Source organism: Dipodomys merriami, unplaced genomic scaffold (assembly GCF_024711535.1).
Source record: "Dipodomys merriami isolate MVZ:Mamm:240054 unplaced genomic scaffold, mDipMer1.0.p SCAF_59, whole genome shotgun sequence".
NCBI classification, from domain to species: Eukaryota; Metazoa; Chordata; class Mammalia; order Rodentia; family Heteromyidae; genus Dipodomys; species Dipodomys merriami.
Window position 1 is genome coordinate 4832771 of NW_027206168.1, and position 20233 is coordinate 4853003.

A 20233-nucleotide genomic window follows, 5' to 3' on the forward strand; every position below is an offset into this window, starting at 1 on the left:
GGGCGGGCCGAAGCGGAGCTTATCAGATGGCGGCACCGTCTGAGAAAGGCCAATCGTCAGCCCAATATGAATTCTGAAGCCAAAGAGGGCGGGACTAAGAGGTCAGTTAGTTAAAAGTACCGGTGAGCAACACTTAACTGTAGCTAGCTGGACAGGTAGGTCTGGATTCCAGCCGTCTAGAACTTTCCCTCGGCACTTAATTCCTCGCTGCAAGTTGGGTTCACTTCACAGATCTCTTCATTCATCATCCAGTGGACTCAACATCCACTTCAATGTTTTGGTTCCCAGGTCTGCCTCCGCGTGAGGCAGGCTGGTAACACGCCTCCCAGAAACCTTTGCGACCCTCACGCAGAAACTACAACTTCCATAGTTCCGTGCGCGCTTTCCGAGGGCGGGACTTGGAGGGGCCGCTGATGGGTGAAGAGATGTCGGGGCCCGGCGGCTCTCCGCATCGCTCCCTGTATAAACAGGTGGGCTCGCCGCCCTGGAAGGAGGCTTTCAGGCTGGTGAGTGTGGAGCTGGGCTTGGGTCGCTTCCCTGCACTGTCTCGTCGGCCGTCGGCCCTGCCTTTACCTCCGCCCTGCCTTGTGAGCGCCGGGCTGGTGAGGTGGACAGCGGAGCCCAGCCTGGTGCTTTGGGGCGGGTATGGCCGCGGCCTCGCTGCCTCCTTCGGCCCCCCGAGTGTGGCGTTAGCCCTGGTGAACGCCATCCCAGAAAGTTTTAGTGTTGGATTCGGGCTTTTCTGCTTTCTTCAAATTCTGTGTGTGATGGTGACACCGCACCCTTCACACCTATACAGATAACGGCATCACCTACTATTGCTGGGGTCCCTTAGCGCTTTGGACTCACCTATCCGGCGACATAGTTGTTTGTGTTCTGGAGAGTGCTCAGTGAATGCCGGCAAAGTCGAACCTCACCCTAGTTCTGGCTTCAGAAGTCAGCAGAGTTCACAGAGAGTAAAAATACTGCCTCTTTCTTAAGAAAGAATCGCTGAAGTGATAGATATAGCCCTGGAAAATAACCCAATATTAGAAAGATAATGTGCAGCACGGTCGTGGGCGCTGACATTTTGAGGGAAATGAGGGTGATTCTCTACATTGTAGGATTTTTTTTTGAATTTTAAAAATTATCTTAAGTAGTTAGGCAAAGGAGTTGCCATTCGCCAAAGCAACTTATGAATACAGTGCATCTTGATCAATGTCACCCCTTTCAGCATTCTCACCCACCCCTCTTAACTCACCCCTTCTCTTAATTTTAGGTTATGTATTGAATTTTTTGCCACTTAAAAACAAAGCAGTGGCTGGGAATATGGCTTAGTGGTAGAGTGCTTGCCTAGCATGCATGAAGCCCTGGGTTCAATTCCTCAGTACCACGTAAACAGAAAAAGCTAGAAGTGGTGCTGTGGCTCAAGTGGTAGACCGTTAGCCTTGAGCAAAAAGAAGCTCAGGCACAGTGCCATGAGTTCAAACCCCAGGTCTGGCAAAAGAAAATAGTTTATATGTACAGTGCATCCATTTTCATATGTATGAGTTATCCCCTCTCCCCCCACCCCCCCACAGCCACCCCAAGTTTTCCTGCTTTTTTTTCCCTAAGGGATGTCTGGAGAGAATGAGAAACAGCCGGGAAAGGCTCCTGAACAAGTACCGTCAAGCTGGTGGCAATATGCCATTGAGGACTCCAGATAAGCTTTTAGTGCAAGAGATAATGGAGGAAGAATGGAATTCTTTACAGTCTATGGAGAACTGTCCAGAGCCCTTGACTCAGGTTAGTTGGGATTTGTGTTTTCAGGGATGGGGTTACACTGTGAAGAACTCCAAGTATCTTTTTAAAATACTTGTTTATCCATGTCCTTTAAAACAGTCCACCAGCCAGGGGTTGGTTGGTCATGTCTGTAATCCTAGCTAGTCAGGAGGTTGATATCTGAGGATTGCAGTTCTAAGTCAGGCCTGGGAAGAAAGTCTATGAGACTTGTATCTCCAATTAAACATCAAAAAGCTGGAAGTAGAGCTGTGGCTCAAATGGTAGAGCACTAGTCTTGAGCAAAAAAAGCTAAAGGTCAGCACCCAGGCCCTGAGTTCAAGCCCCAGACTTGGCACCAAACAAACAAACAAAAAAACCCAGTGACCCACCTCCCAGCCCCCAAGCAGAATACTAACAGCCAGCCTCTTCTTCCTTCAATGTTTGATTTTTTTTTTTATATTATGTAGACCTGCATTATCCTTGCAACATAATGACGTACAAAACTAAAAAAATGGGGCTGGGAAGGTGGTTCAGTGGTAGAGTGCTTACCTTGCATGCATGAGGCCTTGGGTTCAATTCCTCAGCACCACATAAGCAGTAAAAGCTGGAAGTGGCACTGTGGCTCAAGTGGTAGAGTGCTAGCCTTGAGCTGAAGAGCTGAGGAACAGCACCCAGGCCCAGAGTTCAGGCCTCACGATTGACCAAAATATAAATAAATAAAAATAAATACATTTCTATTTTATCTCCTTTTAGAGATTTTGACTCTGCAGGCATGAACTGGGAATTGCTCTTAAAAGGTGGGAGGGACTGTGTGTGCGGCTAAAATGGTAGAGTGCTGCCTAGCAAGCACAAGGTAGTGAGTTCAAATCCCAGTACTGCCAAAAAAAAAAAAAAGCGCAGCCAGCTGCCAGTGGCTCATGCCTGTAGTCCTACCTACAAAGAAGGCAGAGATCTGAGGATTGTGGTTCAAAGCCAGCTCAGGCAGTAAAGACCATAAGACTTATTCCCAGTGAACCAACAGAAAAACAAAAGTGGTTCTGTGGCTCAGAGTGGGATATGGCTAGTCTTGAGCAGAAGAGCTCAGGAGCAGTTGCCCAGACCCTGAGTTCAAGACCCATGACTGAAAAAAAAAAAAAAAAGGAAAGGAAAAAAGTAGTGTTACCGTCATTCTGAGATCTATGTAACAAAACATTTAGGAAACTGCTTTGAAACCATCAAGGCATCATGTAATGATGCATTTATCAGTGGCATCTGTGGGTCCTGCCTACAGACTGCTAATTGCCTCAGTCAGTCTTAACAAGGACTGGGTTCTTTCCTATAGTTACATATCCTTGAAAGAACATATATTTAATTGTTTCTCTATACCCCCCAAATTTGGTGGTTATTTTGACACTGGGTAATTTGACCATTTGTTGATGACCTCTTAGCATGACCACATTACCCCAATTGTCAGCAAATTCTATGGGAGGACTCAGCCAGTTTTATCAGGTAAATCTTCAAGTACCCCTCCAAGTATGCATCACTTTGCAGCTTGGTGGTAGATTTAGAGTTTTGGGTTTTGATTTGAAGTTTTGGGCTGTTTTCTTTGTTTGATTTTGTTTTCTGGCAGTACTGGGGATTGGACTTGAGGCTTCATATTTGAGGCAAGTGTTCTACTATTTTCAGACTTGAGGTAACTCCACTTTCTCTTGCAGTCGGGGTTGTCAGTGCACCTAGCGCTGCTGGAGGAAATCCAACAGGAGTTGATTGATGAAGGTAACTCCAGGGAATAGTCCTTCCAGTGTAGATGTAGTTACTCTAATATTGCTCTGCCCTGGAATCTGAGTTTGTTCTTTTTTGTTGTTGTTGTTGATTGTGGGGCTTGAACTCAGGGCCTGGGCACTGTCCCTGAGCTCTTTTGCTCAAGGCTAGTTCTATACTACTTTGAGCCACAGCTCCACTTATGGTTTTCTGGTGGTCCATTCAAGATAAGAGTCTCATGGACTTTCCTGTCACTTTAGAGGGTGGATGGTCAGATCTTTTGCTCTGCTCAGCTTACATATCATCTTTCCTCAAATGCTTATTGATTCCCTGGGATTTTGTGATCAACCACTACTTGAGGTGTCCACAGCACCATGCAGAATGCATAATTTAGCACCTTGTACAATCTTTATCATCTATAAAATAGAAATGATAGACTTATCCTACAACTTTGAGAGGGAAGTTCGTTGTTTGGTGCATAAATTTATTTACTTATTTATTTAGAAAGGGTCTTGCCATGTAGCCCATGTTGGCCTTGAGGTTAAAATCCTGACTCAGCCTTCTGAGTGCTGAGATTACAAGTGTACCACCACACCCAGTTAGTGTGTTGTAAGGCTGAAATAATTTATATAGAAATCTAAAAGCACTATCTATAACATAGAATGCAATAATAATTAGCTGTTATGGCAATGCAAGAGCCATACCTTGATGGTCACGTCTCAGCTTTCAGTTTAATTTGAGTAAGCACTTAATCTCCTGTGTTTTCAGCTCCTTTTTCTCTGCAGTAAAGATCATAATAGTGAAAATATGTATGGGATTTAAAGACCAATAACTGTTATACGAGTAGCTGTTGTGATTACTATTGACTCCACTCAGACGGTAAATTTCTTTTTTTTTTTTATTTAATTTAATTTTATTTGTGAACATACTGTACAGAGGAGTTACAATTACATGGGCAGGATAATGCGTACATTTCTTACCAAGCATTGCAGCCTCCTCCTTTGTTTACCCTTCACATCCCTTCCCAGCCTCCCCCCTCCCCCGGTAAATTTCTTATTTAGTTAATTTTGTATGTGTGTGTTGGTTCTGGGGCTAGAAGTCAGAATGTGGGCATGGAAATTGTCCCTGAGCTTTTCTTCTGCCCTGGCTGGCTTTGAACTGCATCCTCAGATCTCAGCTTCCTGAGTAGCTAGGATTACAGGCTTGAGCCACCAGTGCTGGCCATTCCTGAGCTTTTATGCTCATGACTGGCACTCTACCAACTGAGCCACAGCTCCACTTCCGGCTTTTTTTTGGGGGGGGGGGAGGAGGAGTTAATTGAATACAAGAGCCTCATAGGCTTTTCTGCCCAGGCTGGCTTCAAACCAGGATCCTTCCTCAGATCTCAGCCTCCTGTATAGCTAAGATTACCAGAGTAAGCCACTGGCACCTGATTTAGTATCTTTTAAAAATCTTGCTTCCCGAGTGAGGGGGGACCAAGATGGCGACGGGGCAGTAGGGAAACGCCACAGCTCTCTCCAACCAAAAAGAGAGTTCGAGTTCCTACGCTTAGTCTCCCCAAGAGACCTACAACAACAAAAAGACGAACACTCAGAGAAAAACCAGAGGCGGAGAATAACAAAAAAAGAAAGAGAGAAAAAGAAGAATTTCAAAACAGAGAAAAGCGAAGACCCCTCCCCCAACCTTTACTGGCCGCGCGGCAGTGCGCCAAGCCGCCGGCCAGCCGGCCCCGGCGGGGGCTGGGGGAGCCCCAGAGACACAGCAGAGACACAGCAGAGACACAGGGGGCCGCTTTCAGAACAGCAGGTACTGGTTTGCAGAACAGCAGATCGCCAGGAACAGAGAAACCTACCAGCCGGAGTCTCCACGAGGATCCCACCCCCACCCCTCACTCTCCACCCGAGCAGAGAGGCTCCATCCCGCCAAAGCCTCTCGGCATCAGCAGAGTGACAAAAGGACCTGCTAGCAGACCACCCGGCCCACCTGATCGCGATCGCAACGATCCAGCACTCTCCACCCGAGCAGAGAGGTTCCATCCCGCCAAAGCCGCTCGGTGCCAGCAGTGCGACAAAGGGTCCTGTCTGCAAACCACCCGCCCGCCCGATCACGATCGCAACGACCCGGCGGGGTCACTCGGGCCCCAGAGGTACTGAGAAGAAGCTGCCTGAGCGTGGACACTCTTGACCCGACAGCTTCGACAGAGGCAGAGACAGAAAAGAATCACACAGAGCCACCACCGCCCAACCCAGCCCGGATTGCAACAACAACTGACGACCTACACCACACAGAAACAACCAGCTCCAGGGTGAGTACCCCACAGGGGAAGTGTATCCCTCAAGGGAGACCAGAGCTGGAGGGAATCCCCAGACCCTGACCTAGACTCCCTACCCCAGCACCCAGACCACAGGACCCACTAAAACTGGGAACTGTTTGAGAGCTCCACCAGCCCGTGGAGCACACTCAGCTGGCCAGGCTAGAGCAAGAGCACCCCTGGAAGGGAGCTTAAATGCCCAAGCCAGGAACATTGCCCCTGGGTCAAGACTACCAACAGTAGAAGAAATTTGAACTGTGTCCCCCAGGCTGTATAACCTAGGTGGTATACACATCAGCACAGGCCTAACGAGTGCGCTCCAGGCTGCATAACCTAGGTGGTATACACATCAGCACAGGCCTAACAAGCACGCTCCAGGCTGGGGCCGGAACCAGGCCCGGGGATCCGGCGCCTGAACAACACAACCAACTCCTCCCAATTGAAGTAAAAAGCTGAGCATACGCCTCAACAGAGGGGAGAAAACCAGGAAACAACACTCCCCCGGGAAGCACGCCTGTGACAACAAAAGACCTGGAGGCCCAGGACAAGAGAAGCCCAAACCCCACCAAAACTCCACCCATATACCCTAGACTGGGAATTGGGCAACACAGGCTGCCAGCACCTGATAGTAAGCAGGAGCTCAGACTGTTAAGGCGGCTCAGCAATAGAGTGATAGTCTTGGATGTATGAGGCCCTGGATCTGATTCCTCAGCATCACAAAAGCAAAAAGGGTCAGAAGTGGTGCTGTGGCTCAAACGGTAGGGTGCCAGCCTTGAGCTGAAAAGCTGAGAGACAGCACCCAAACCTAGAGTTCAAGCCCACAACCAGCCCAAAACAAATAAACAAAAACACATCAGGAGCTCATAGCAGACTCCAGCATTTGGGAGAGTGCATCCAGAGCATCTGTTCTTCACAAGAGCACCTGTAGGAGCAAACACAAGCAGTCTAGGCTGCTCAACCCTTCCAAAGGCGGGAACTGCCAGCAATCTACAGCAGAGAGCTGAGAATCCTAAGTCAGAATAGCAGCTGGAAATAGGCTCCCAACAGAACCCAGATCAGGCACAGACTCTCTCTACCAATACAGAATCAGCAACCAAGCAAAGACAGACACACCAAAACAAAATTGAAGAGCAGTCTCCTGAACCTCCATGCGAAAATCACAGAGAAAAATCACAAGGTTTACTACCACCCAGGACAGCAAGCCCACCTCAAAAGCCAGCAGCCACACAGGGGAGAGCCCCAGTGGGAGCAAAGCAGGAATGGAAGACAAAGGCTACTTCCAAGGGTTGCTGGAGGCAATGACTCAAGAAATAAAGCGAGAAATTGATCAGAAATTGAAAGAGCACAAGGATGAACTATCCAAAGAGATACAGGGTATCAAACAAGAGATGCATGCAAAAATAGAAGCTGCACAAACCTCAGTAAGAAGTGAGATAAATGCCAAATTAGAGGTAATGCATACCTCATTGAGAGGTGAGATCAGTACTCTGAGAACCAACATTGAATCCATAAAGGGATCCATTTCCTCCATGCAAACCACAATAGAAGCCACTGTCAACAGAGTGAATGAAATGGAAGGTAGGGTGTCAGATACAGAAGACAGAATACACCAACTGGACCAAAAAGTGACTGATATGGAAAAAACACTCAAATTAAACCAAAGGGATATTCAAGAGCAAGCAGATAATGCTAAAAAATTTAACCTTCGCATAATTGGAGTGGACGAAGGTGAGGAATTCCAGAGCAAGGGAATGCAACACCTATTTAACAAGATAATCAATGAAAATTTTCCCCACCTCAAAAACGACCATCTTAACTACATCACAAAAGCTTATCGAACACCCAACAAGCAAGACCCCAGGAGAAACACTTCTAGACACATTATAGTAAAAATGATAGATCTGAATAATAAGGAAACAATCCTGCATGCAGCAAAAATGAAGAAGGAGCTATACTACAATGGGAAAAAAATAAGAATTACTGCAGATCTCTCCACACAAACAATGAATGCAAGAAAAGCCTGGGAAAGCACCATACGAGCCCTGAGAGCCAATAACTGCCAACCCAGACTGATCTACCCGGCAAAGCTAGCATTCACATTTGATGGAGAACTGAAAACTTTTAATAGCAAAGAAAAACTAAATGAATACATAAACATTAAGGCAGCATTACAATGAATTCTAAGAGGAGGGACACAACCTGAAGAAAGCAGCCAGGAACTGGGGCCTGCCCCAAACAGGCATTACTCAAAGTCTAACTGAGCAAGCACAGGAGGAAAGGAAAAAAGAAAAACTTAGGAAAACAGAATGGCAGGGACAACAATGCATCTCTCTATACTTTCTCTTAATATAAATGGGCTGAATTCGCCAATTAAAAGAAAACGAACTGAGGACTGGATAAGAAAACAAGACCCATCCATCTGTTGCCTTCAGGAGACCCACCTCTCAGCCAAACATACAAACAAACTCAGAGTGAAGGGGTGGAAAAGGATCTACCAATCAAACGCCCCCAGTAAGAAAGCAGGTGTAGCTATCCTGATATCTGACAAAATAAACTTTTCATTAAAATCAGTACAGAAAGACAAGGACGGACACTACATATTAATAAAGGGAACAATCCAAGAGGAGGATATAACCATCATCAACTTATATGCCCCAAATATTGGTGCACCCAGATATGTCAAACAAATGCTCTCAAACTTACAGAATAAAATAGATCCCAATACGATAATACTAGGAGACTTTAACACACCACTCTCACCAAAGGACAGGTCTACCAACCAGAGGATTGGCAAAGAAGCTACCGAATTAAGAGAGGCCATACTTCAAGCGGAATTAACTGACATCTACCGAGTATTTTACCCTAAAACAACACAGTACACATTCTTCTCAGCAGCTCACAGAACTTTCTCCAAAATAGACCATATCATAGTTCATGCAAGGAACTTAAGCAAATACAAAGGGATCGACATAATCCCCTGTATCCTATCTGACCACAGTGGAATCAAGCTAGCTCTCAATAACAAAGCATACCGCAGAAATTTCTCCAATACATGGAAATTGAACAGCACACTCCTTAACAATGCCTGGATAACAGAAGAGATCAGAGAAGAAATAAAGCATTTCCTACAATTCAATGAAAATGAAAACACCTCACAAAGAAACTTGTGGGACACAGCAAAAGCAGTCCTGAGGGGCAAATTTATTGCCCTCAGTGCCCACATCAAGAGAATGGAGACAGACCAAGTAAATAATCTCATGTTGCAATTAAAACAGCTAGAAAAACAGGAAAAAATGGGACCTAAAGCTACTAGAAGAAGCCAGATAACCAAATTAAAAGCAGAGATTAACCAATTAGAAAATCAGAAAACCATAACCAAAATAAACCAAACAAAAAGCTGGTTCTTTGAAAAAATAAACAAAATTGATGGCCCATTGGCTAGATTAATTAAAAAAAGAAGAGAGGAAACCCATATTAATAGGATTAGGGATGCCACGGGAAACATCACCACACGTACCCAAGATATCCAAACAATTCTAACAGACTACTTTCAAAAGCTATACTCTCTAAAGGAAGAAAATCGGGCAGAAATGGATGCATTTTTAGAGAAATACAAGTTGCCCAAACTGAGCAAAGAAGAAGTTAACCAATTAAATAAGCCAATATCCTATAATGAGATACAGGAAGCTATCGAAAGTCTTCCAACAAAAAAAAGCCCAGGACCAGATGGATTCACAGCAGAATTCTATAAGACCTTTAAACAAGAACTAATACCCATACTCCTCAAGCTCTTCAGAGAAACAGAGAAGGAAGGAGCTATCCCAAACTCATTCTACGAAGCCAATATCACACTCATCCCCAAACCAGGCAAAGACCCAACCAAAAAGGAGAATTACAGGCCAATCTCCTTGATGAACACAGATGCAAAGATCCTTAACAAGATTCTAGCTAACAGAATCCAGAAACACATAAAAAAAATAATTCATTATGACCAGGTAGGCTTCATCCCAGAGACACAGGGATGGTTTAACATACATAAGTCAATAAATGTAATCCAACATATCAACAGAGCCAAGGTCAAGAATCACATGATTATCGCTACAGATGCAGAAAAGGCCTTTGACAAAATTCAACATTCATTCATGCTAAAAGCTCTGGAGAAAATAGGAATAGAAGGAACATTTCTAAAAACAATAAAAGCCATTTATGACAGACCAATAGCCAATATTATACTTAATGGGGAAAAGCTGCAACCAATTCTCCTAAAATCAGGAACAAGGCAAGGATGCCCACTGTCTCCACTCCTCTTCAATATAGTCCTAGAACCCTTAGCCAGGGCAATAAGGCAAGAAAAAGACATTAAAGGGATACGCATAGGGAAAGAAGAAGTTAAACTATCCCTTTTTGCAGATGACATGATACTATACCTCCACGATCCCAAAAACTCCATCCCCAAACTCTTAGAAATCATAAATCACTTCGGCAAAATAGCAGGATACAAAATAAACCCACAAAAATCAGTTGCCTTCCTATACACTGATAATGTACAGGAAGAGAGGGAAATAAAGGGAGCAACCCCATTCACAATAACCTCCCGAAAAATAAAATATTTAGGAATTAACCTAACCAAAGATGTAAAAGAACTATTTAATGAGAACTATAAAAAGTTAAAGAAAGAAATTGCAGAAGACACTAGGAAATGGAAAGACCTCCCATGCTCCTGGATAGGCCGACTTAATATAGTAAAGATGGTAATACTTCCAAAACTAATATACAAATTCAACGCAATTCCTATTAAAATCCCAATGACGTACATCACTGAAATACAGAAAACAGTCCAAAAATTCATATGGAACAACAAAAGACCTAGAATAGCCAAAACAATTCTAGGGGATAAAGACAATATGGGAGGGCTATCCATGCCGAACTTCAAACTCTACTACAGAGCTATAATAACAAAGACAGCATGGTACTGGCACAAAAACAGACCCGAAGACCAATGGAACAGAATAGAAGATCCAGAAATAAACCCACAGGCCTACAGCCAGCTGATATTCGACAAAGGAGCCAAAGACATACAATGGAAGAAACACAGCCTCTTCAACCGCTGGTGCTGTGAAAACTGGGCAGCCACATGCAGAAAACTAAAAGTGGACCCCAGCCTATCACCATGCACCAACATCAACTCAAAATGGATTAAAGACCTTAACATTAAACCTGAATCTCTGAAACTACTGCAGGACAGAGTAGGAGAGACACTTGAACTAATAGGCACAGGAAGGAACTTCCTGAACAGAGTCCCAGGGTCACAACAAATTGGAGAGAGACTCGACAAATGGGACTACCTTAAAATAAAAAGCTTCTGCACAGATAAAGCTATCGCAACCAAGCTAGAAAGACAACCAACTAATTGGGAAAAAATATTTACCAGCAATATATCAGACAAGGGGTTAACATCCTGTATATACAGGGAACTCAAGAAACTAATCCCTCCCAAACCCAACAAACCAATTACTAAATGGGCAAGGGAACTAAAGAGGGACTTCTCAAATGAAGAAATAAAAATGGCAAAGAAACACATGAGGAAATGTTCATCATCCCTGGTGGTGAAGGAAATGCAAATAAAGACAACCCTGAGATACCACCTTACCCCAGTCAGAATGTCCCACATCCACAAATCAGCCAACGACAAATGCTGGAGGGGATGTGGAGAACGAGGAACGCTATTACACTGCTGGTGGGAATGTACACTCATACAACCACTTTGGAAAGCAGTCTGGAGGGTCCTTAGAAAGCTAAAGATTGACCTCCCTTACGACCCAGTCATACCACTTCTAGGCATCTACCCTGAACAACAGGAACCAATATACAAGGATACGTGCACCTCCATGTTTATTGCAGCACTGTTCGCAATAGCTAGGATATGGAAACAACCTAGATGCCCCACCACAGATGAATGGATCCAAAAATTGTGGTATCTATACACAATGGAATATTATGCAGCCATTAGAAATGACAAAATAATGGCATTTGCAGGGAAATGGATGGAGCTAGAAGGAATCATGTTGAGCGAGGTAAGCCAAGAACGAAGAGACAAACGGTACATGGTCTCCCTGATAAGTGGATGATGAATCCAAAATGTTAGGTGATATGACAAAACTAACAGGACTTAAGAAACAAAGAACTCCCACTCATCTGGTTGAACCACTACTAAATATCCCCATGCTGCTGATCACATATATGGTATATAACATATGAGCACCGTTATATATTACAGACTGTGATAGACAATTTGCTCCAGGAAAGTTAGAATGAACTTGTGACTTTAAATGAGCATCATTATTCCACAATACTGTGAATTTCCGGAAATTAAGTAATCACTTAATCACAATCAAAAAAAAAAAAAATGAACCTTGGGGAAGGGAGGGAGGGAGGGGATGGTAGGGGGAAAACAATGGAGGGGGTAACAATGTTCAAGAGGAAGTGGAAGTGTACTCATTACCTCACTCATGTAACTGTAACCCTCTGTATAGTATCTTTACAATAAAAAAAAAAAAAAGTGAAAAAAAAAATCTTGCTTCCCCTTCTCATCTACAAAACTTGTTAGTGGTGAAGCAGAGAACTTAGTACTCACTAAAGATTCCTGTGGTGGTGTATAACTAAAAATTCTAAAGTGATTATTTACTGTGTTACAAACAGAAGAAACATTCAGGGTTTGGAAGGCAGGGTTGGTGTCCACACTTGTGATCCTAGCTACTTAGAAGGCTGAGGCAGAGGGATTGTGAGTTCTAGGCCAGCCTGGACTATATAACAGAATCTACTCTCTTCCACAATAAGTCCAAAGAAGAAATTGTCAACTTTTCTATGAAGGACAGGAAGGTAAACATTTTAGACTTTGTAGTCTATATGGTGTCTGTTTGTTGCAATTAAAGAAAAGTTAACAGTTACTATATAAACAAATGAGTGAGGCTTTAATTTGCTGGCCCTTGCCCTAAAGTGTGTGGTAAGCTCTTCAAAGGCAGACTTTCTTTTTAATCTTTGTACTCTGATGACTAAAGTACATACTAGGTACTGCATGTTTGCAGAATGAGTGGACACACAGAATCTGAACAACATGGATCAAGAGTATCCAGACATTGGGAAACTGATCACTTTGATCTGTGTCAGCTCTTTCCAAGTTGCTCCCCAGGAGTCTGACATTCCATATGTCTGTCCTATGACCTCCAGAGGTATGTGAAAGTGCCCTGTCCCTTATACTTCCACCTCAAGGAGGTGGCAAGTAGGAGGGGAAGGATCCAGTATAATGAAGGTAGTCTGAGAGAGCAGTAAACAGCAATGACTGTTGAGTATGGTCTTGCCTGACTTTCTCCCTGGGTAAAGTAAGTGTCTGAATGGGAAGCACTAAGTACAAGGCAGCCCCCCCCCCCCCTTCTGCCCTGCAGAGCAGTCCATCCTCCTGGAGTACGAGAAGAGCCTGCAGTTTGATGAGAAGTGCCTCAGCGTCATGCTGGCCGAGTGGGAAACAAACCCCCTCATCTGCCCTGTGTGTACAAAGTAAGAGTTTGTAAAACCTCAGCATTATTCCTACTCCCCACTCCAAGGTGAATGGGATCTTCTCTCATCCAAATTGGTTGCCTGGAAAGGTTTGAGGAGCCAGATCTGCTAGCTTCAACAAACTGGGATCTTAAATCTGCTTCTAGGTACAATGTGAGCATAATAAACGGTGTGGTCGTGTGTCAGTGTGGCCTGAACATCCCATCTCATGTAAGTGTTCCACACGTTTTGTTTTGGTTTAGTTTTTTTTTTTTTTTTTTTTTTTATCAGTTGTGAGGCTTAAACTCAGGGTCTGGGTGTTGTCCCTGAGCTTTTTCATATAATGCTAGTATGCTACCACTTCAAGCCATAGCTTGAAGCTTGAAGCTGTGGCTTGAAGTGGTAGCTTGGTGGTTAATTGGAGATAAGAGTCTCATAGACTTTCCTACCAGGGCTGGGTTTGAACCACCGTCTTCAGATTTCAGCCTCTGAATACCTAGGATTATAGATGTGAGTCACCGGTGCCACACAAAGATTTCTGTGCCACCTCTTCCCACATACATCTACTTTTTGAAGACTTTGCAATGGTGGGCTAGTGCTGACTGTGCACCTCTCTTTTCAATTTTGTGTTTATGACTGCTAGCACAGATAGCCATGGTGAGAATATACACAGCTTGGAACTTGGCAAAAACTATAGATCAAGTCTTTTGTGACCCCTAGAGAACCACTACTGCTTCAGATCATTAGAGACCCCACTTTAGGACTGAATTATTTGCATTTGATCTTACATAAAGGTTTTTTTTTTTTTTTTTTTTGCCAGTCATGGGGCTTGAACTCTGGGCCTGGGCGCTATCCCTCAGCTTTTCAGCTCAAGGCTAGCACTCTACCACTTGAGCCACAGCACCACTTCTGGCTTTTTTCTGCTTATGTGGTGCTGAGGAATCGAACCCAGGGCCTTATGCATGCAAGGCAAGCGCTCTACCTCTGAGCCACCTTCCCAGCCCCACATAAAGATTGTTTGAATATGAAGGTACACTAGTATTCAGAATGCAAACTTCAATGATCTTAAAATGAAGAAGCAGGGCATGGTAGCTCATGCCTGTAATTCTAGCTACTTGGTTGGCTGAGATTGGGAAGACCAGCCTGAAGCCGCTCAGGTAAAAAGTTTGTGAGACCCATCTTAACCAATAAAAATCTGGGTTTGGTGGTATGCTCCTGTCATTATAATTATTCAGGAAGAATAGGATTGTAGCCTAAACCAGCCTAGGCATAAATGTGCAACCCTGTTTGAAAAAGAGCAAGAGCATGGCTCAAGTGGTAGAGCATTTTACCTAGCTAAAGCAAGGCCTTGAGTATGATCCCTACTGCACACATGCGCGCGCACACACACACACACACACACACACACACACACACACACACACACACACACACACACACACACACACACACACACACACACACACACACAAAGCAGAAGCCTGCTTTTCTGAAACAATGGCTACCTCAAGTTTGCTGAAGTTCCTTTAGCAGTCAAAGTGGCAAATTATAAAAATAAAACATTTTATGGTAAGTTTGAGATAACTTTGAAAACTTTTTTTAACATAAGCAGCTCCTGTAATGCATAGTCAAAATCCTGATTTCATTTCTATAAAATTGGTCAAGAAGCTGATACAGTACTAGGCATGGTGTTATATGTCTATAAACCCAGAACTTGGGAGGCTGAGGTAGGACAATTCCAAGTTCAAGGCTAAGCCTGGAATATTTGTAATGAAACCCTGTGTCAAGAAAATGGGGATTAGAAAAGCTGAATATGTGAATTTAGCATTTCTTTCGTGTGTGTGTGTGTGTGTGTGTGTGTGTGTTGGTACTAGAGTTTTTAGAGACTTATACTGTCTAGGCAGCTGCTCTACGAGTTGAGCCACAGTTCCAACCCTTTGTACCAATACCAGGGCTTGAACTCAGGACCTCAAGTTGTCATATTTCTTTTTTGTTTCTTTAAAAAAATTTTTTTTGGGGGGTCTGGTCGTGGGGCCTGAACTCTGGGCCTGGGCACTGTCCCTCAGCTCTTCAGCTCAAGGCTAGCGCCCTACCACTTGAGCCACAGCACCACTTCTGGCTTTTTTCTTTTTGCTTATGTAGTGCTGAGGAATCGAACCCAGGGCCTCAGGCATGCAAGGCAAGCACTCTACCACTGAGCCACCTTCCCAGCCCAAAATTTTTTTATTTTATTGTAAAGAGGCTGTACAGAGGGGTTACAGTTACATGAGTAAGGTAATGAGTACATTTCTTGTTGAACATTGTTATGCCCTCCTTTGTTTCCTTCCTACTATCCCTTCCCTCCTAGTTGTGATATTTCTTTGCTTATGGCTGATATTTTATCCAAATTTTGCTGGCTAAGTTAGGTTGGGCTGGCTTCAAATCTCAGTCCTCCGAGTCTTGGTATTCCAAATAGCTAGAGCATCCTTGCTATTTGTTACATCCTAAATAGCTAGGACTCTTAAGTAAGCTGGGTACCAACTTATTTTTGAGATAGGTTCTTATATTTTCCCCAGGCTAGCCTGTGATCCTCCTATTTATGCATTTTGCCATAGCCAGAATAACAGGTATGGGCCAACTGCATCCTGAATTTGGTTGGGTTAGGTTGTCATGAACTTTCTGCCTGGGCTGATCTTGAGCTTCAATCCTCCCAATCTCAGCCTCCTTAGCTGGAATTATAGGCTTGAGCCACCATGAGTGGCTCTCTTTCTTCATCTGTCCCCTAATTAATAGCTTTAAAAAAAAGTTAATTCAGCCGGGCGCTGGTGGCTCACGCCTGTAATCCTAGCTACTCAGGAGGCTGAGATCTGAGGATCGCGGTTCAAAGCCAGCCCGGGCAGGAGAGACCGTGAGACTCCTATCTCCAATAAACCACCAGAAAACCGGAAGTGGCGCTGTAGCTCAAGTGGTAGAGCGCTCGCCTTGAGCTGAAGAGCTGAGGGACAGCGCCCAGGCCCAGAGTTCAAGCCCCACGGCCGACAAAAAAAAAAAAAAAAGTTAATTCATTTCTTTGAGTGTTTTCCTAAACTTTCTGCTAATTATAAAAGTGAAACTGTAGGGGATGGGAAGATGGCTCAGTGGTAGAACGCTTGCCTTGCATGCCTGAGGCCCTGGGTTCGATTCCTCAGCATCACAGAAGCAAAAAGAAAAAAGCCGGAAGTGGCACTGTGGCTCCAGTGGTAGAGTGTTAGCCTTGAGCTGAAGAGCTGAGGGACAGCGCCCAGGCCCAGAGTTCAGGCCCCATGACTGGCAAAAAAAAAAAAAAAAAAGAAAAGAAAAGAAACTGTACACTATCATTGATTTATATAATACATAATTAAATCACAGAGTTACAGTAGCAAGTTCAGTTAGCACAAACAGATCTGGGAGCAGACACTACTGGTTCCTGGTAAGGACACAGGAGGCTGGGGAGGGCAGAAGCAGAGGGAGGTTAGAAAGAAGCTGGCAGGCTCTGGGTATTCTTGCCACAGTGGCAGTCTAGTTGTGTAGCAGGAATGGAGGGTGTTAATTTGGAGATGTGAGTAAATGGAAATTGGTTAGAAGATCCTGGCACAGTCATGTACTCATGACTGTCTTTAACACCCCATGGAATCAAGCCATCCCAGAGAGCTGAGGTTATATTGGTTGGCATGAGGAATCAGGTGTTTCAATCTGTTTGCTATGAAGTAATTAAGATTAGTTTGTGGTTGAACTTTTTTTTTAGTGTCCAGAGTTAACAGAGCAGAAGCTTCGTTCCTCTTTGGAGGACAGTATAAATGAACACAGCACACACTGTCCTCATACACCTCAGTTTTCAGTCACTGGTGGGACAGAAGAAAAACCAAGTCTTCTCATGAATTGTCTGGTAAGCTTCCCACAGGACCCAGTAGTGGCAAGAGCATCAGGGCCTCAGCATGATTTCCATACATGTTAGCAGGGCAGGGTGGCACATACCCATAACCAATCATAGTACTTAAGAGGCTGATGAAGGAGGCTCACAAGTTTGAGGTCAGCCTTAAATTTTAAAAAATTCTACCTTAAGGGGCTGGGAAGGTGGCTCAGTGGTGGAGCCTTGCCTTGCATGCATGAGGCCCTGGGTTCGATTCCTGGGCACCACATAAGCAAAAAGAAAAAAGCTGGAAGTGGCGCTGTGGCTCAAGTGGTAGAGGGCTAGCCTTGAGCTGAAGAGCTGAGGGACAGCGCCCAGACCTAGAGTTCAGGCCGCACGACCATACCACGCCCCCAAGAAAAAAATTCTGCCTCAAATTAAAACAAAAAAAAAAGGTCACTAGTCACTTCTATGGCAGACCACTGCTCTGGGTATTGGGACACCTGGCTACACCACCTGCTTTGTTGCTGGATCAGCAACAATGGTCGTGGCACTTCTTAAACCAGGTCACAACCATGAAATCCCAGTGGCCATGTATCACTTTTGTAGACAGGTGAAGTATAGGAAGTACAGCACGATAGCACTCAGCAAGGTCACTCAGCAAGGCGTCACTAAAGTCCAAGATTAGCTTCTTGCCCCAAGTGGTAATTCAGGTTGAAGGACAGGACCACACAGAAGGGTTCAGGAGCCATCTGGCTTAAAGGCCTTATAGGCTTGGTAAAGGAACTGATGTCTCACAATTAGTGTACTGCAAATGTATAATATATACCAATGTTGTCATAGCTTCAGAGTCTCAGACAAGGGAATTTTGGCATTATTGAGCACTAGGTCGTGCCAGATGCTCAGTAAAGTCTGCCTCCACATGGAATCAGCCAACTGATTCTGGGCTGTAGCTCCAGCTGTAGCTGAGGCCATGTTTCCTGTATGCTGGTTTCTGCTTCATATGTCTCTGTCTTTGAGGGCAAGGACTACATTTTATTTTTATGCCCAGTGGCTGGCATGTGAATAGGTGCTTAATATGTGTTTACTAATTAGTTTAAGTGGAGGCAGAGCAGCTAAAAAGGCAGGTCCACATGGCCTCAACTTCTAAGAAAACGAATGAGTCATCCACAGATGGTAGCTGCGCTAGTGTGAACCTCCTTGAAGTGTTAGCTTTGGACCAAGAACCCAAGAGAATGGAAGAGCCAATTGAAAAGAGGAAAGAGGTGGTGATGGTGGTGGTGCACTTCTGAAATCCCAGCACTAGGATGGATGACACAAGAGAATTCAAGAGTTCAAAGCCAGCCTGGACTACACAGCAAGACCTTACCTAAAATATAAAAAAGCAAGTGTGGCCAGGCACTGGTGGATCATGCCTGTAATGCTAGCTACTCAGGAGGCTGAGATCTGAGGATCCGGGTTCGAAGCCAGCCTAGGCAGGAATCTCCATGAGACTAGTTAACCACCAGAAAACCAGAAGTAGAGATATGGCTTAAAAGTGGTAGAGCACTAGCTTTAAGAACAAAGAGGCTCAGAGAGAGCACCCAGGCCCTGAGTTCAAGCCCCAAAACTGAGAAAAAAAAATTTAAAAAGCAAATGTGGCCAAATATGATTATGCAGTCTGTAGTCAGTTTCTGGGAAAGCTAAAGCAAGAATTGAGCCCAGAAATTCAAGATCAGCCTGAATAATATAGCAAGATCTTCATTCATTTAAAAACTTAAGAAATGAACTAATTACTGCATGTACACCTACAGGTTAGTCTGCATTTTTATTGAGAACTCACACTGGGAGTTCAGGGCCCTGTAACTCAGAGCAGTGGTGAAACGAAATGGTGGTCTGGAAAGTGGGCGCTGTGCAGCAGTGATATAACATGACAGACAGCACTGGCTCTAGAAGAGACAGGGAAAAATCATTTTGGGTAAGGAGTGTCACAGCAAAGATGAGAACCTGGAGTTGGGGCCAGAGGGGAGGGGGGAGGCACGGGGCAGGGAATGACAAAATTTGATTCAGTAGTCTCCAAGTTCAACATCTTGAGATGTAGACACTTTTGGAGCCCACTCTACCCCAGACCTCACTATTTGTGAAGTACAAGATGCTAACACTGAACAACGACTTGGAGCATTTGTGGTATGTGGTCTGAAGTTGGTCCTAGGGATAGAATGTGCTGAGCCACCTCTTGGCAGGGATTGTTACCTATGGGACCCACCTTAGCAGAGTGGTGGGGCTGAACTGGCAAGGAACCTAGTCACTTTACTCATTCTGACCAATCCTTTTACAGGAGATAAAGGGAAGGTCTGTGGAATTGATGGTCCTTGGGGCTGTTTTGCCTGTAGTGAAGGCTCCAAGATGTCACATTTTGATCTTTCTGTTCACTTGTTTTGTGAGGGTATAAGATATTTGACTATTCAGGACTCAGTCTTAGCTTGAAGCCTGAATTGCTACTGCTGGCTTCAGTATAGTTGTTTGGCACTGCAGAGTAGAGGTCCAGACAAACTCGAATAGAGCTATCTCTGAAGTCTTTGATAAAACATGACAGTTCTCTCATTGACAATCATAACTGATATGTTGAATACCAAGGAGTGTAAACGTCAATGATGACATATTTTTAGATGGGGAGAAGGGGGGGTACTCAGGGCTTTGAGCTTGGCAGGCAGGCACTGTACCGCTTGTATCATAATCCCAGCTCTTTCTGCTTTATTTTTCAAAGTCTCATTTTTTGCCCCCCTCTCCCTGCCAGGTCAACCTGGACCTAGATCCAGGTTACGCTTTCCATGTAGTTTGGCTGGCAGCCACACAATCACCATACCCAGTTTTTTCTCATAGACTTGCCTGACCAGGCCGGCTTCAAACTATGATCCTCAAATCTCAAGCTTCTTGAGTAGCAGGATTACAGGTGTGAGCCACCAATACCTGGCCCAGCTTTTTTACTGAAATAGTCCTGGGAATTTCCCCACGCTGGTCTTGCTACCTGATCATGACTTTTAACCCTATATTGATAGCTCTTCCTGACCAGATTCAATTTA

The 20233-nt window shown here is 44.4% G+C and overlaps 1 protein-coding gene across 3 annotated transcripts in view; it reads left to right on the forward strand.

The window, feature by feature from the left end:
* Rpain (RPA interacting protein) overlaps positions 1 to 20233 on the forward strand; it is a 20459-nt gene continuing 226 nt past the window's right edge. Inside the window, exons 1-6 of one of the 3 annotated variants that reach the window (XM_070001697.1) lie at positions 1 to 101; positions 1594 to 1764; positions 3435 to 3495; positions 13234 to 13345; positions 13492 to 13555; positions 17067 to 17207. In XM_070001697.1, the coding sequence (XP_069857798.1) occupies positions 1609 to 1764; positions 3435 to 3495; positions 13234 to 13345; positions 13492 to 13555; positions 17067 to 17207 (534 nt within the window). In that variant the 5' untranslated portion in view covers positions 1 to 101; positions 1594 to 1608. The other 2 variants (XM_070001696.1, XM_070001695.1) reach the window with 2 other exon arrangements.